Raw genomic sequence first — 18504 nt, 5'->3', positions numbered from 1 at the left:
AGCATCATGCTAGCATGATTAGCATGTAGCTAGCATCATAATAACATGATTAGCATGTTGCTAGCATCATGCTAGCATGTTTTTAGCAAGAAGCTAGCATGATTAGCATGTAGCTAGCATCATGCTAGCATGATTAGCATGTAGCTAGCATCATGCTAGCATGTTTTTAGCAAGAAGCTAGCATGATTAGCATGTAGCTAGCATCATGCTAGCATGATTAGCATGTAGCTAGCATCATGCTAGCATGTTTTTAACAAGAAGCTAACATGATTAGCAGAAAGCTAGCATGATTAGCATGTTATTAGCATCAAGAAAGAAAGAAAGAACGAAAGAGAAAGAAAGAATTTTTAGAAAGAAAGATGCATAGATTAGTTAGAAAGAAAGATGGATAGATTTGTTAGAAAGAAAGCTGGATAGATTAGTTAGAAAGAAACATGGATAGATTTGTTAGAAAGAAAGAAAGAAAGAAAGAAAGAAAGAAAGAAAGAAAGAAAGAAAGAAAGAAAGAAAGAAAGAAAGAAAGAAAGAAAGAAAGAGAAAGAAAGTATTGTTAGAAAGAAAGATGGATAGATTACTTGGGTAGAAATAAAGAACGATAGATTTGTTAGAAAGAAAGATGGATAGATTAGTTAGAAAGAAAGATGTATAGATTTGTTAGAAAGAAAGATGGATAGAATTGTTAGAAAGAAAGATGGATAGATTAGTTAGGTAGAAAGAAAGAACGATAGATTTGTTAGAAAGAAAGAACGATAGATTATTTAGAAAGAAAGATGGATAGATTAGTTAGAAAGAAAGATGGATAGATTAGTAAGAAAGAAAGATGGATAGATTAGTTAGAAAGAAAGATGGATAGATTTGCTAGAAAGAAAGATGGATAGATTTGTTAGAAAGAAAGATGGATAGATTTGTTAGAAAGAAAGATGGATAGAATTGTTAGAAAGAAAGATGGATAGATTAGTTAGGTAGAAAGAAAGAACGATAGATTTGTTAGAAAGAAAGAACGATAGATTATTTAGAAAGAAAGATGGATAGATTAGTTAGAAAGAAAGATGGATAGATTAGTAAGAAAGAAAGATGGATAGATTAGTTAGAAAGAAAGATGGATAGATTAGTTAGAAAAAAAGATGGATAGATTTGCTAGAAAGAAAGATGGATAGATTTGTTAGAAAGAAAGATGGATAGATTTGTTAGAAAGAAAGATGGATAGATTAGTTAGGTAGAAAGAAAGATGGATAGATTAGGTAGAAAGAAAGATGGATAGATTTGTTAGAAAGAAAGATGGATAGATTAGTTAGAAAGAAAAATGGATAGATTAGTTAGGTAGAAAGAAAGATGGATAGATTAGGTAGAAAGAAAGATGGATAGATTTGTTAGAAAGAAAGATGGATAGATTAGGTAGAAAGAAAGATGGATAGATTTGTTAGAAAGAAAGATGGATAGATTAGTTAGAAAGAAAAATGGATAGATTAGTTAGGTAGAAAGAAAGATGGATAGATTAGGTAGAAAGAAAGATGGATAGATTTGTTAGAAAGAAAGATGGATAGATTAGGTAGAAAGAAAGATGGATAGATTTGTTAGAAAGAAAGATGGATAGATTAGGTAGAAAGAAAGATGGATAGATTAGGTAGAAAGAAAGATGGATAGATTAGGTAGAAAGAAAGATGGATAGATTAGGTAGAAAGAAAGATGGATAGATTAGGTAGAAAGAAAGATGGATAGATTTGTTAGAAAGAAAGATGGATAGATTTGTTAGAAAGAAAGATGGATAGATTAGTTAGGTAGAAAGAAAGATGGATAGATTAGGTAGAAAGAAAGATGGATAGATTAGGTAGAAAGAAAGATGGATAGATTAGGTAGAAAGAAAGATGGATAGATTTGTTAGAAAGAAAGATGGATAGATTAGGTAGAAAGAAAGATGGATAGATTAGTTAGAAAGAAAGATGGATAGATTTGTTAGAAAGAAAGATGGATAGATTTGTTAGAAAGAAAGATGGATAGATAGATAGATAGATAGATAGATAGATAGATAGATAGATAGATAGATAGATAGATAGATAGATAGATAGATAGATAGATAGATAGATAGATAGATAGTTCATTAGTACATATAGAATGGTAGTTTAATTGAGTCTAGGGCTTCAGGGAATTTAGATTTGAGTTTTTGTTGTACGCTATTGGGCCACCGTAGTCTTGGCTCAATTTGACCATGCTGCAATGAAAGTCAATGGGATTTTTATGATTTTTAATATTAATTTTTAAGAAATCTGAAAGTCGAATCAGTCTAAAAAGATATAGCACACTAAGTCAGAACAGTCTGAAGGTCTGACCCGAGTTTGGAGTTTGTAGAGTCAAAGCTCTAGGAGGAGTTAGAGTCAGAAAATTTTGAGTAAGAAGAATAATAATAACTAGAAAAAAAAGTTTGATGACAAACTTTAAGTTGGCTTGAGAAAACCAGGACCAGAGCGTTTGAAGTTTTGAAGTTTGAATGAAGTTTTAAAGATAGATTAGAAAGAAAGTAAGAAAGAAAGAAAGAAAGATGGATAGATTAGTTAGAAAGATAGATTAGTTAGAAAGAAATATAGATAGATAGATAGATAGATAGATAGATAGATAGATAGATAGATAGATAGATAGATAGATAGATAGATAGATAGATAGATAGATAGATGTTTTTGGCAAGAAGCTAACATGATTAGCATGTAGCTAGCTTGATGCTAATTTGATTAGCATGTAGTTAAGATGATTAGCATGTTGTTAGCATGATTAGCATGTAGCTAGCATCATAATAGCATGATTAGCATGTTGCTAGCATCATGCTAACGTGTTTTTATCAAGAAGCTAGCATGACTAGCATGTAGCTAGCATCTTGTTAACATGATTAGCATGTTGCTAGCATCATGCTAGCATGTTTTAGCAAGAAGCTAGAATGATTAGCATGTAGCTAGCATCATGCTAGCATGATTAGCATGTTGCTAGCATCATGTTAGCATGTTTTTAGCAAGAAGCTAGCATGATTAGCATGTAGCTAGCATCATAATAACATTATTAGCATGTTGTTAGCATCATGCTAACATGTTTTTAGCAAGAAGCTAACATCATTAGCATGTAGCTAGCATCAAGCTAGCATGATTAGCATGTTTTTAGCAAGAAGCTAGCATGACTAGCATGTAGCTAACATCATAATAGCATGATTAGCATGTTGCTAGCATCATGCTAACATGTTTTTAGCAAGAAGCTAGCATGATTAGCATGTAGCTAACATCATAATAGCATGATTAGCATGTTGCTAGCATTATGCTAACATGTTTTTAGCAAGAAGCTAACATGATTAGCATGTAGCTAGCATCAAGCTAGCATGATTAACATGTTTTTAGCAAGAAGCTAGCATGACTAGCATGTAGCTAACATCATAATAGCATGATTAGCATGTTGCTAGCATCATGCTAACATGTTTTAGGAAGAAGCTAGCATGATTAGCATGTAGCTAGCATCATGCTAGCATGATTAGCATGTTGCTAACAAGAAGCTAGCATGATTAACATGTAGCTAGCATCATGCTAGCATGATTAGCATGTAGCTAGCATCATAATAACATGATTAGCATGTTGCTAGCATCATGCTAGCATGTTTTTAGCAAGAAGCTAGCAGGATTAGCATGTAGCTAGCATCATGCTAGCATGATTAGCATGTAGCTAGCATCATAATAACATGATTAGCATGTTGCTAGCATCATGCTAGCATGTTTTTAGCAAGAAGCTAGCATGATTAGCATGTAGCTAGCATCATGCTAGCATGATTAGCATGTAGCTAGCATCATACTAGCATGTTTTTAGCAAGAAGCTAACATGATTAGCATGTAGCTAGCATGATTAGCATGTAGCTAGCATCATGCTAGCATGTTTTTAACAAGAAGCTAACATGATTAGCGGAAAGCTAGCATGATTAGCATGTTATTAGCATCAAGAAAGAACGAAAGAGAAAGAAAGAATTTTTAGAAAGAAAGATGCATAGATTAGTTAGAAAGAAAGATGGATAGATTTGTTAGAAAGAAAGAAAGAAAGAAAGAAAGAAAGAAAGAGAAAGAAAGTATTGTTAGAAAGAAAGATGGATAGATTACTTGGGTAGAAAGAAAGAACGATAGATTTGTTAGAAAGAAAGATGGATAGATTAGTTAGAAAGAAAGATGGATAGATTTGTTAGAAAGAAAGATGGATAGAATTGTTAGAAAGAAAGATGGATAGATTAGTAAGAAAGAAAGATGGATAGATTAGTTAGAAAGAAAGATGGATAGATTTGTTAGAAAGAAAGATGGATAGATTAGTTAGAAAGAAAGATGGATAGATTTGTTAGAAAGAAAGATGGATAGATTAGTTAGAAAGAAAGATGGATAGATTAGTTAGGTAGAAAGAAAGATGGATAGATTTGTTAGAAAGAAAGATGGATAGATTAGTTAGAAAGAAAGATGGATAGATTTGTTAGAAAGAAAGATGGATAGATTAGTTAGAAAGAAAGATGGATAGAATTGTTAGAAAGAAAGATGGATAGATTAGTTAGAAAGAAAGATGGATAGATTTGTTAGAAAGAAAGATGGATAGATTAGTTAGAAAGAAAGATGGATAGATTTGTTAGAAAGAAAGATGGATAGATTAGTTAGAAAGAAAGATGGATAGATTAGGTAGAAAGAAAGATGGATAGATTAGTTAGAAAGAAAGATGGATAGATTTGTTAGAAAGAAAGATGGATAGATTAGTTGGAAAGAAAGATGGATAGATTTGTTAGAAAGAAAGATGGATAGATTAGTTAGAAAGAAAGATGGATAGATTAGGTAGAAAGAAAGATGGATAGATTTGTTAGAAAGAAAGATGCATAGATTTGTTAGAAAGAAAGATGGATAGATTAGTTAGGTAGAAAGAAAGATGGATAGATTTGTTAGAAAGAAAGATGGATAGATTTGTTAGAAAGAAAGATGGATAGATTTGTTAGAAAGAAAGATGGATAGATTAGTTAGAAAGAAAGATGGATAGATTAGGTAGAAAGAAAGATGGATAGATTAGGTAGAAAGAAAGATGGATAGATTTGTTAGAAAGAAAGATGGATAGATTTGTTAGAAAGAAAGATGGATAGATTAGTTAGGTAGAAATAAAGATGGATAGATTAGGTAGAAAGAAAGATGGATAGATTTGTTAGAAAGAAAGATAGATAGATAGATAGATAGATAGATAGATAGATAGATAGATAGATAGATAGATAGATAGATAGATAGATAGATAGATAGATAGATAGATAGATAGATAGACAGACAGACAGACAGACAGACAGACAGACAGACAGACAGACAGACAGACAGACAGACAGACAGACAGACAGATAGATAGATAGATAGATAGATAGATAGATAGATAGATAGATAGATAGATAGATAGATAGTTCATTAGTTCATATAGAATGGTAGTTTAATTGAGTCTAGGGCTTCAGGGAATTTACATTTGAGTTTTTGTTGTACGCTATTGGGCCACCGTAGTCTTGGCTCAATTTGACCATGCTGCAATGAAAGTCAATGGGATTTTTATGATTTTTAATATTAATTTTTAAGAAATCTGAAAGTCGAATCAGTCTAAAAAGATATAGCACACTAAGTCAGAACAGTCTGAAGGTCTGACCCGAGTTTGGAGTTTGTAGAGTTAAAGCTCTAGGAGGAGTTAGAGTCAGAAAATTTTGAGTAAGAAGAATAATAATAATAATAATAATAATAAGTTTAAATAGGATTTCAGTAAGTTGGCTTTCTCAAGCCAACTTAATAAGTTTAAATAGGATTTCAGTAAGTTGGCTTTCTCAAGCCAACTTAATAAGAAAGAAAAGCATTTATTTGCAGTGTAGATAACCAAAAATTACAGTAAGATGTTTATGGCACTAATACTCCCTGCAGAAATAATCATATGATCTGTATTACTGGATATTATAAACTAGCACTTTTTGAACATTAGCCAAGAACTTCATTGGCTTGCATTGATCTAAAACCTGGTCTGAGTGACACCAACTAATATTCACTGCCAATGCTAATAAGTTAACATTGAGAATATTATTTGTCATGATAATAAAGCATTTTCATTGCTTGGAATATTAAGAACATGAATCTGCTACAAATCAGATCCTATGGCTCTGAAAACGTCAAATTTAATATATTTTGGCATCTGTATTGTATTTTTTATTGTATTGTAACACTGTTTATCAGGAGCAAAGAAGCAGTGAATCGCAAATTCAAAGGGATCGTAAATTGGTTCAGACAAAGAGTGCATGAATTAGAAGAATAAAATCTCTCTCTCTCTCTCACTCTCCAATGCATGGTCACACGTGAAGCTCTGTTCCACACCAGTGATGTTTTGACATTTGACAAGGCTGATTTGTCAAGCTATCAAGTCCCTGTTGTGTGATAAATGGCTCTTTATGGAGATGGAATAAATAAACATTGCGATGTCAGATGAAAGATATGTTTACTATTTACACTAGAGTAATTCTCAGTCATTTTCTTACCGCTCCTGTTGACATTACACAACCAAAAAGACTAACATTAGCATAATCAACATGACAAGCCGTGCTATTTCATTCAATTCCAGGGGATGTTTTGTTTTTATGTGTACAGCAAATAAGAAATGATGTGATTCAGTTTGTTTTCATAATCAGCTGCATAATTATATCTCTATAATAAGATCAAAGAATTAAATCCCATCCTGGATTAATTGAAATTCCTGTTTTCAAGTTATATTATTTTAAGTGTTCTTCTTTTATCCCGTGGCAGTTCCAGTATATCAGGAAAAACAATTCCGACTATATGACCATTAAAAAAACAATAAACTATGACTTTGTAAATTGATGTACTACCTCTCATCTGAGTTTATATTCTGCAGAATGAATGTAGATCTTAATTCAGTTGATTTGTTTGTGATGTAAACAAGAACACGGTGTACTCATATTTGCACGAGTGGTGCACATATGCTTCTATATGATAAAACCCTGACTTTGAGCCTTATTTGAGCATGCATGCATCAACATGACAGGTTTGCAGGCGTTCTGGTGCGCGTACCTTCCTCGCGCTCCCGAAGCCGTTCTCCAGTGCAAGAGTGTGCGCATCTTCATCCGTGCCCTCGTGCAACTGGACCAGAGCATGATTGGTGAAGATGAGCTCCTCTCCAGCTGCAGATATCAGCACCAGAGCATTGAGCAGGAGGAGAACCACATCTCTGAAGAATAAACGCATCGTGTGTGTTTCTCTTCTCCGTGCTGTGTGTGAGTGAACGCTGTCAAACGGAGATCGCTTCAGCAAGGCTCGTCAGGACGCATCTCTCTCCTCAGTCATCGGTGCATGAGTGTGTGAGTGTGTGTGTGTGTCCCAATCTGCATGTTCAGCCTCCCTTTAATCTATAATTCAACGGCATAAACGTGTGGCTGTTTTGCATGTGACGTTCCTCGGAAAGATGCCCAATAAGCAGAAGCGGGTGTGGCTGATGTCTCTCTCACTCCCTCACTAGTGTGGATGAAGTGATGCTGTACTTTCAGCACCCTGGAGAATTCCTCCATCCGATAGGGTTAGTTTACCAGGCTCGGATATTCATGAAGAATAACAAAAGACGGAGAATTAAGACGCGTTCCTCAGTTGGTAAAGAACACATGAAAATCAACCCGTTCTCATTAGATGCGTCTCTATAGCACGCATTGTGTTTATCGTGCCATTTATAGGCTACGCGAAAATTAGTTTTTGGGTAGTGTATGTGGTGTAAGGGTACACGCAGTAAAGTACGTGTCATATGCACGTAAAACTCAATTTATCATATAAATTGCACGATAAACTGTACATTTTATATTGTAGCCCTTTTGGGGTCATGAACTTGCTTTTTAAATGTTATTATATTGTTGTCTGAGGTCAACTTATAACGTTCGCTTGGTTTTTGCATTCAAAAACATCGAAATGAACAAGTAATAGGCTATTTTGTACACTGGTTGTGAGCCTACCTAAAAAACAGTCGGTTTTTATGGGCGTGTCGCACTGAAGACTTGGAAGTAAACACCCACTGCTGCGAGTGGAGAACAGTTTTGCATATTATAATGAGTTTAACTCACCCGTCGGTGTACGTGGGGGAAAACGTCCTATGTTGTCAAATGGCAACCGGATTCGCCCATACATGTTCAACCCAGAGTCCGTGTGTTGCACAATATTCCTGTCATAGGCCTATAGACGACACAGCACCGTTCTTTACTCTTAATCGGTCTGCAAATCCAGTCTTGTTGACAAAACAATCCTCAGTGAAATGAAGCGAACAGACGACGATGTTTTACCCTCATCAGCTGGAACGTCATTAAAAATAAATTTTATCCATGCAGTCCTATTGGAATCCACAGGAAGCTTATGCAGCGACTGTCTTGCACAACCAGGCACTGCACAATATTCTGTATTGCTCGGTAGCGATCCAGTTTGTCATCACGAGGTAAGCATGCACATGTATGATACTTATGTGTGTAATGCGCGAATCGGTGGGCGGGGCTAAACCTGCCGTGGTGAAGTAGGTGTTGATCATCTTCTGTGGGGGTGGTGTTTTATCCTCTTTGTCGTCATAGTTCCCCACTTTTAAAAACGAGTCGTTTTTAGATGCTGTGTCAATAAAAGCTTTTATTGGACTAACAAGGACGTTTTCAGTTCTGAAACTTACAGGATATTCTTATAATATGATGACCTCTTAGATGTCAAAAGCTCAAGGAAAATTTGATTTCTCAGTTCATCACCCCTTTAAAGTCTGTGATGAAAATCCAGCTTTTAATGTTGTTTATGTCTTTGTGGTGTTTTTAATATGCTGTAACACAGTGTAAGTTCATAAGTCGACGGCATTGCTGAGTTCCTCCTTAAAACTGCAGTGAACCAAAGACAGTCTCAAAAACACGAAATCGCTGGTGTTTCTGACGTCACAAACAAGCTTGTAACCAATCAGACCAACGTGTGATCGTCAACCAGTTGATCTCTGAACTGAGTGAATGGAGGCGGGGCTCATTTGCATATTCATAGAACCTTGCATAGGCTACTAAATGAGTCAAGGGTGTCCAGGTAGCCTACATGCAAGATGTTTTAAGGCTTTGAAGACATGATTTTCAAAGATTTCATTTACTCACCCTTCCAAACCAGTAAAGGCGGGCGTACACGGTGCGATTTTTTGCTGTTTTACGAGCTCGCCGATGATTTTTTTCACTCGGGGGAAATCGCGTGTAAATCGGTTATGCTCGCATGTCGCGGCTCGTATCGTGTGCGAGGAAGATACGAGCTGAGCCGAGCACCTCTCGACCTTCCGATAATTTTTAAGCATGTCGAAAAAGTTCGGGAGCTGTCGGCTTGCATTCGTGAGGTGTATGCGGTTGAATGAGCCGATTTGTCAATCTATCTGAATTTGACCAATCAGCAGCTTAGGAAATCCAGAGAAGAAAGACGAAAATGGTGTGGACTACTAGAAACACTGCTTTAATTAATGTTTTCATGATGACTTTGTGAAAGGTTAACTAAACAGCATCTGCTGTGTTCCTACTGGCCAGTATTTGGCATATTTCATTCTGAAACAACTGTAGGCTATGATATTGTTTTTGATAGTGCTATACATTTCTTACAGATTCTCACATTACGATGATCATTACGTTTGCATGTTCCTAAAAGCAATTACAGTTTGTCTGCAGCCTAAGCTTTTTTTATTAATGCCGACAGAACAATGTTGCCAGATATTGCTACGAAAAACAAGCAAAAACTAACAAAAACAAAGAAATTATATAAATATCCAAAATAAGTTCAAAGCTTGTGTTTTGAAAATAAGATAAATATATTAGGAACCACTTTAATAACTTCCTAAAGTGTGACATTAATCCAAAAAACGAGTCCAGATACTGTCACCTTTCCATTATGTGGATCTGACAACACGGGATCTGGCACCCGCGCCCTCACTCACAACGCGCTCAAGCTCACTCAATCCCCGTTCACGGCGATAGCTTCTCGCAGCAAAATGAATTGCAAACTCTCACACATGAGGTGGATTAAACGGCTAATTAAAGAGAGCTTGAAATTTTATTTATGAATGTGTAGCCAACCGTAACTACGTTTTTTAACTCATTCACACACACACACACACACACACACACACACACACACACAAGGGTGACCGGACGTCCTTTTCCCGGTGCTGAAAACGAGCATATAGAAAAATAATCACGGCTTGAATCAATATTTTATATGCAGTTATTCGAGTTTTTAGGGCGGAACTTCGTGCGATTTCTTCGGAATTTAGCAGGTCGTAAAATCGTGCCGTATATCACTGCCTCCGTACGATTTTTGGATAAACTCACTCGTAACGTGTGCCTGGACATACGATCTTCCGACCATCAGAATTCGTACCGTGTACGCCCGCCTTAAGACTTTGGATCATCTTAGAAACACATATGAAGATTGTTTTAAAGAAATCTAAGAGCTTTCTGTCTAATTTTCTGAAGAGACACGATCGCTTTATATGATAAATCTAGGCTATTAGTAATTAATTTCTTTCTTTTTTTTCTTTTTTTTTTCTTTTTGTTGGTGAACGAAACGTTAAGGTCTATAAGTGAATTCCGTTATGATGTGTATACCAATAAACATTTTGAGATCATGCTCTCCAGGCAAATATCTTTTCAGGTATTGCATATACATATGAACGTATTTCTTATCTATATATTTTCTCTAAACACTTTAAATAAACTTTAAGTGTGTCCACATTTTTTTCTTTTTATACTCTTCTTTTACAGTCTTCCTTTCTTCCATTTCTGACCTAAATTTTCTGATGGACACGCTTTTCTGTTTCTAAAAAAGTAAATTATACTGTACGTCATCCCACTGGTCCACTTTATCTTATACATTCAGAGAAAGTGGGCCAGCAATACTTAAACACATTTGTAAACATTTCATTCTTTGCATTTTATTCAACTGTAATAACAAACAACATGTGGAGCACCACAATAATATTTGTCTAATTTTTGTCGACATTAAAATTAAATTTCAATGTCCATTCTTTGACTGATTTGATGTGTGGCCACACCCACGAGTGTCATATTGCATCAGCTAAAACTTTTCTATAATTTAAAGAAATAGTGTCCCTACAATTAAAGATCATTGCTATGCTCTGAAACTGTGATCCCACTGAGCACAGTACAAGCTGATCAAGCTGAAACGGCCCAATGTACCTGCTGAAATTCACACAGAACATGAGCCTGATGTGAGCCCTCAGATGAGCCCAATTACTGAGTTTGATGGAGTGACTCACAAACCTCTTTCTAAAGGGACTCTTGGGACCCACGAAACTGTTGCTAATCAGGAACCCAACAGAAATTAAACAAGAAATTCTCAATCATTAGGAATGGGGAGAGTTTTACCTCCTGCTATTGATTCAATTTGCAATACTTATTTGGAGGTTTTCGTGGACGCAAATTAATTGAAACACTAAGGAAAAAGTGGGGTAGAAATGTAAAATTACACTCTTCCTTTTACAAAGATATCAGTTTTATCTAAAGAAGCACCGATATTAACATTTTGGCCGATACTGATAACCAAAATATTGGTCCACCACCATCACCATCCACCATCTTCTTCTGCTTATCCGGGGCAGGGTCGTGGGGGCAGAGACGTGCAAACTTCCTTCTCCCTAGACACTTCCTCCAGCTCTTCCAGGGGGATACCGAGGCGTTCCCAGGCCAGCTGGGAGACATAATCCCTCCAGCATGTCCCAGGTCTTCCCTGAGGACGCATCCGGAACAGATGCTGAGCCACCTCAGCTGACCCCTCTCGATGTGGAGGAGCAGCGGCTCTACTCTGAGCTCCTCCTGATTGACCGAGCTCCTCACCCTATCTCTAAGGGATCGCCCAGCCACCCTGCGGAGGAAGCTCATTTCAGCAGCCTGTATCCGGGATCTTGTCCTTTCTTTCAATACCCAAAGCTCATGACTATAGGTGAGAGTAGGAACGTAGATTGACCAGAAAATCAAGAGCTTTGCCTTGCAGCTTAGCTCCTTCTTCACCACGACAGACCGGTACATTGACCGCGTTACTGCAGAAGCTGCACCGATCCGTCTATCAATCTCCCGTTCCACTCGTGAACAAAACTTGAACTTGGCCAACTCGGCCAAACGTTCTCAACAGACCCTCACAGTACGTTTGGGTCTGCCGAGTCTGTCCAGCTTCCTCCCGCGCCATCGGATCCAACTCACCACCAGGTGGTGATCCGTTGACAGCTCCGCCCCTCTCTTCAACCGAGCAGACTGATCTCATGAAGTAGCGTGTGTATGACACGCTAATTCGTATTTTCATTTTTGGCGTGCTATCAAGACGCATAATCGCCTTTCAGCGTGTTTATGAACGCAGTTGACTTAACGTTATATAAATATATGGCTTACCTCAACCCCGTCCCTACACCTAACCGTCACTGGAGTTAATGGCATTTATGACTGTTCCCTTACCATCCTAGGTAAAAAAAAAGATATGACTTACCTTAACCCCATCCCTAAACTTAACCGTCACTGGGGTTAATGGCATTTATGACTGTTCCCTTACAATCCTAGGTAAAAAAAAAGATATGACTTACCTCAACCCCATCCCTAAACTTAACCGTCACTGGGGTTAATGGCATTTATGACTGGAGATTTGACTGCGTGTTCAGACACGCGGAATGACGCGGACGTTAATGGCGTAGACATATACGCATACACGCGGATACACGCGGATAGCACAAAATGCGTGGAGATAACACGCCACCTGACTCGAAAGTGGCGTATATGTTTACGCAAAAGTCATGATGTCAATTTGAACCGAGTGTCCAAGACATACGGCCACAAGTCAGATGAAATGACCACAAAGTCGATCATTGACCGATTGTTGGCCTATGGTGTCCTGGTGCCCCGTGCACTGATGGACACCCTTATACTTGAACATGGTGTTCATTATGGACAAGTTGTTACTAGCGCAGAAGTCCAATAACTGAACCCCACTTAGGTTCAGGTCAGGGAGGCCGTTCCTCCTGTCGTGGCGCCCCCGTGTGCGTTGAAGTCCCCCAGTAGAATGACTGGGAGTCCCCAGTCGGAGCACTTTCAAGCACCCCTTCCAGAGACCCCAAGAAGGTACTCTTCACAGCTGTTTGGCCCATACGCGCACATGACAGCCTATCCCAGACACGTAGGCACAGGAAAACGACCCCCTCGTTCACCGGGGTAAACTCCAACACATGGCGGCTGAGCTGGGGGGCTATAAGCAAACCCACACCAGCCCGCCGCCTCTCACCATGGGCAACTCCAGAGTGGTGAAGAGTCAATCCTCTCTCAAGGAGTGTGGTTCCAGAGCCCAAGCCATGCGTAGAGGTGATCCCGACTATCTCTAGTCGGAACCTCTCAACCTCACATACAATCTCAGGCTCCTTCCCCGCCAAGCGAGGTGACGTTCCACATCCCTAGAGCAAGTTTCCATGTCCAGGGATCGGGTTGTCAAGGCCCTCGCCTTCGCAAGATCTTCTCAGCACCGGCCCATTACGGTTCTTCCTATAGGTGGTGAGCACACGTGGGCTGACCCCCAACCCTCGGCCTGACTCCAGGGTGGGGCCCCGGCTGCGCCATACCGGGCGACATCACGGTCCTCGATTTAATTTTACTCAAAGGGTTTTTTGAACAGCTCTAAGTCTGACCCGTCGCCTAGGACCTGTTTGCCTTGGGAGAACCTACCAGGGGCATATAGCCCCTGACAACACCATTCAAACACCTCCACCACAGTAAGGTGGCAGTTCAAGGAGAGGCCATGGTGACTGATATGCAACGCATCATTAGAAGGTTTGATGTTGAAAATGTCATTGTCAATCTAATTTTGTCACGATTTGGTCCACGAAGAAGATGATGCAGAGTTTAGGAAGTAAAGTAACTGTTTTAAACAAAACAATATAATCAAACAACCCAAATTCACGTAAACAACGAAACAAAGACAACAGACTGATCTCATGAAGTAGCATGTGTTTGACACGCCAATTCGTATTTCCATTTTTGGTGTGCTATCAAGACACATAATCGCTTTTCAGCGTGTTTATGAACGCTGCTGAGTTAACGTTATCACTGTATATATAAAAATATGACTTACCTCAACCCTGTCACTGGGGTTAATGGCATTTGTGACTGTTCCCTTACCATTAGGGGTGCAACGGTACAGATAGCCCACGGTACGGTCCGTACCTCGGTTTTTGGGCCACGGTCTCGGTTCGGTTTCGGTACGTTTTGTGCAGAAAGAGACTGCTATTTCATCCCAAAAATATGTTTTATTTTTCTTATGAGCATAAACAGAATGTCACAGTAGTAAGAACATCAATGTGTATGGAATAAATTAACACTCTAGTCTGTACTGAACCTCTTCAACTACCACTTATGAAATACAAATTGTAAACAAGCAAACTTTAAAATATTCAAGTGGATCCCAAATCCAAACCTTGATAACTGGTAAATGAAGTGATCAATGTGAAAGAAAAAGTGCACTTTTACCTTTAACATAAATTAGCTTGTGGTTTGAATAAAAAGAGCAGAGCAAAATAATATAATTTTAAAAAAAATACTGCATTCAGGATACAAAGTGCAATGTTATTTACTCATCCACTTTTGAGAGATTCTTGTGCAAAAATATACTGCAGTCAAAGTTTGACTGGGTTTGCGTTATGCATCTGTGCTGGGAATGTAGCGAGTGCGTGGAGCCGAGGTGAGGCGTTTATTTAGTAAGCGTGAGCGCGCTGGGGCGGGCACTTACCTTACATTCGCAGCCTGACTCATATGAGTATTCAATGTGCGGCGGCTCGCTAACAACAGTGGGTTGTTTTGAATGAGACGACCCGTGTGAACGGGGAGCGCTTTATGAACGTCTATGACGCGCGAGCAGCGCCGGTCTGTTCGTGTGTCTGTTAGAGTGAGCGCTCGTGAGCGACACACACATTACCTGATTTATGTGGTTGAACTGGCCGTGTGACAAACAAAGCGGGAATAAGCTGGACACGAGCGCAAGTTCGCGGGCGAATTTAATAATGCGGAGCGTTGTTAACTAATTGATCCATATAGTAAGGCGCTCCCGAATAAGGCACACACTGTCGTTTTTTGAGAAGATTAAAGGCTTTTAAGTGCGCCTTTTATAGTGCGGAAAATACGGTAAAAGGATCAGCACGAACTCTATGGCAGAACCGAAGTCCCGCGGGACACGAGGTTAGATTGTCCCGTGCAGGGCTGACCGAACGGTCCGGGATTGTACCGTGTACCGTTGCATCCCTACTTACCATCCTAGGAAAAAAAAACATAGCTCCCCAGATGTAGATCTACATTTTGCTTCATTTCGCGCGGACATTTGACGGCGTGTACAGACACGCGGAATCACTCGGACGTTAATGGCGTAGACATACACGCATACACGCGGATAGCTCAAAATGCATAGAGATAACACGCCACTTGACTCGAAAGTGGCGTGTATGTTTACGCAAAAGTCATGATGTCATGTCGAAGACAAAGAATTGAGGAAACTGAAGGGCTTAAATAGCAACGCATTCTCATCCTTTAACGTCAAATGTGAGGCTATATGATAAAACGGCAAAATACTACACACATGGCACCTGTTATCGTTAATAAAACGCGCTGTGATGGGTATTAGGTGTGGGGTAGGGTAGGGTAGTCTCATATTAACGCTAAAGGATTTATGACGCCTTGGGTTCACGTGTTATATTAACGATAAAGGGTGCCATGTGCGTAGTATTTCGCTGTTTTGTCATATAGCGTCACCTATATGACGCTAAAGGATGAGAACGGGCTGTAAATACACATGCTAATGAACTGAAACACCAACAGGTGTGATGTAATTATGAGAAGCAAAAAAAATGATGAGCGAGAGCACAGGACAAAAAGAAGCAGGGAAAGCAAACAAAGAGGCCATGAAAACGAAACCAAAAATCAAGATAATGAAAACATGACAATTGACTGTTTTTGGCAACACTGAACTTATGCAAATCATATAAGATTTATTTCTAAATGTCTAAACCTTTGGATTTAAAAGCCTTAATTGAGTTGTTTTGTCTATTCTTGTGTTATAATATGATATAATAAATGGAAGCTGTTATGCGTTCTCTTTTTATGTGAAATAATGATCAAGTTTGGATCAGAATTGTTGATGTGCACAAAATTACTCTCACTTTAATTATTGGTGACTAAATGACTAAAGTGGAACATTGAAAGACAGTGTAGCTATCCCTTTTTTTAAAACAGTATGATGCTCGGACCAGGTTTCATCTTTCACAGAAGAATATTTTTGGTTTGCAATGTCAAATTATATCCAAGTGTTTAAATGCCATGAAACACTGAAAATTGTTTTTGAAAGAGTTACATCCGAAATCAGATGCCTGAAAATCCTCAAATGTGATGCCACTTTTACATTAATGCTTGTTTCTTTTTCTCTCCACGTTCACTGCATCAGGAGGCTTTCTGCTAATGACCCGTTTCATTCACAGCCTCGCTCCATATGCACCTCACACTGCTGCTCCAGATATTATGCTGGTAAATCATGCATGTGTCCTCGCATTACAGCAACAGTGGGAACAACCAGGCAATTGTAAATCAGTCTGAAAGGTGGGGTTGTAATCTTGATGAGAGTGTTTGCATGCACTTGAACAAACACTCACACACCTGCAATTAAACAGCGGAGAGATAATCATCTGTGCGGCTTCAGTCCTTGCTCATCGAGAGGGAAGATATGCCTATTTGAAGGAATTTAGTTTACGTGAGAGCCCAAAAATATCTGGAGTTGCATTTTATTAATTAACACAGTCGTTTGCATAATTGTAACTAAATACATCAAATGTCCATGAACAGTTTTGTATCTATACAAATGTTCATGTTATTGAGAATGTTTTTTATTGTTTACTTCTATCTTTATTACTGAGCAAGGAAGTACACATTAAAAAAGATTTGTCCTTACAATATTTGAAATAGTTCTCTATGATTATGGGTTCTCCACCTTGATGTCCATTTTATTATCAATATATTTAAGAAGTTTTTAAAACTTATTTAACCCTCTGGTGCTCTTCGGACAATTTTGACTGAAAAAATTGTAAATTTAGTTTTAGTTTTTTTTTTTTTACTTCATTGTAATGGTCCTATTTAATGGTCCTGAACAAAATAGTCACACTTGTGCTCTTGCGGTCAAGAATGAGCATATTGGAAATGAATGGGAGACGAATTTCATCTAGTGAAAACTTTTGGTACTGCGACCAAACAAAATCTGTCTCAAAGCTCATTTTTTGAGATATCCAGCTCAAATTTGGAACACAACTTTGATTTTCTTATCATTTTAGAATAAAAAGTGATTTTGTGCATTTTTCATAACAATAATGTAAAATTCTGTAACTTTTTAAGTTCACTTTATAAAATCTTTTTCCCATCAGCAATAATCTGCCAAGTGTCGTCTTTGAAAAGAGACCAGACTTTAGTCTGTGCTCTAAAGCATTCAAGATTTAAAGTTTAAGATTCAAGTTTAAGTTGGAAATTTAATTTTCACGTATGCTCAAAAATTTAATTGGATATAAATACAGCGTAAATATTATTTACCATAAAATACCATACAAATGCTGAATATTAAAAAAATACATTATCTAACTAAAACACTACATTCATTTAAAATGCCGCTTACACAAGCAAAGGGGCAATCCAGAAAACAGACAGAGCATTGAAAAACGCTCAGAAATGTGTGTAATATATACAAGACTTTGCAAAGAATGACTGATACCCATGGATTCAATAGGCAAGAGTAAACGTGATAACAACACACAGGTGGAAGTAATCAGAACACGATAAGTAGAAAAAGTGTTGCATGATGGGAAAGCAGTAGGAGATGTGTGTGTGTGTGTGTGTGTGTGTGTGTATATATATATATACTGGGTACTACAGCCTGTCGGTGTAACAGCTGGACACAAAGAAGAACAAAATCAAAAGACAAAATCAAACTGTACAGTAACAATCAGTGCTGCACAGTGTAAAGCCCACACTAAAAACATCAATGAACTGTAAATAGGTGAGTTTTAGGGATAGACTGAAAATAGGACCTATTTCAAGGATTGCCGATGATTAAACAAATTGTCATTACATTGCAACATTATTAAACTACCAGCACGATGAAACAGACGTGTTGCCAAACACAACGGCACCATCTTTCATCTATAAATAAATGATATTTTAAATGCTATATTCACAGTGGAAAAGTGAGTGAAAGAAAAAAAAAATATTTTTTGGAGAAAATTAGCACCATCTGGTAACAGTATAGAGAAAAAGCATAGAATCATGGTGTAACCACTAGATGGCATGTACAGCTCTCTATGGAGAGGCATGTGAATTCCCCAGCTGTTTATGAACACATTTTTATTTTTTTTTGGATTTGTGGATTTGTATGTATAGTTGAAACAATCTCAA

At 37.9% G+C, this 18504-nt stretch overlaps 1 protein-coding gene across 1 annotated transcript in view; it reads right to left on the bottom strand.

Annotated features, from left to right (window-relative positions):
* Positions 1-7408, bottom strand: part of pcsk2 (proprotein convertase subtilisin/kexin type 2) — a 69726-nt gene extending 62318 nt beyond the window's left edge. Inside the window, exon 1 of the mRNA XM_039690619.2 lies at positions 7082-7408. Coding sequence (XP_039546553.1) covers positions 7082-7255 — 174 coding nt within the window. The 5' untranslated portion in view covers positions 7256-7408. The remainder of the gene's footprint in view (positions 1-7081) is intronic.
* Between the last annotated feature and the right edge of the window lie 11096 nt (positions 7409-18504).

Source organism: Pimephales promelas, chromosome 11, assembly GCF_988280905.1.
Source record: "Pimephales promelas chromosome 11, fPimPro1.hap1.1, whole genome shotgun sequence".
In the NCBI taxonomy this organism is placed as follows: Eukaryota; Metazoa; Chordata; class Actinopteri; order Cypriniformes; family Leuciscidae; genus Pimephales; species Pimephales promelas.
This window is presented reverse-complemented; position numbering and strand designations above follow the sequence as displayed.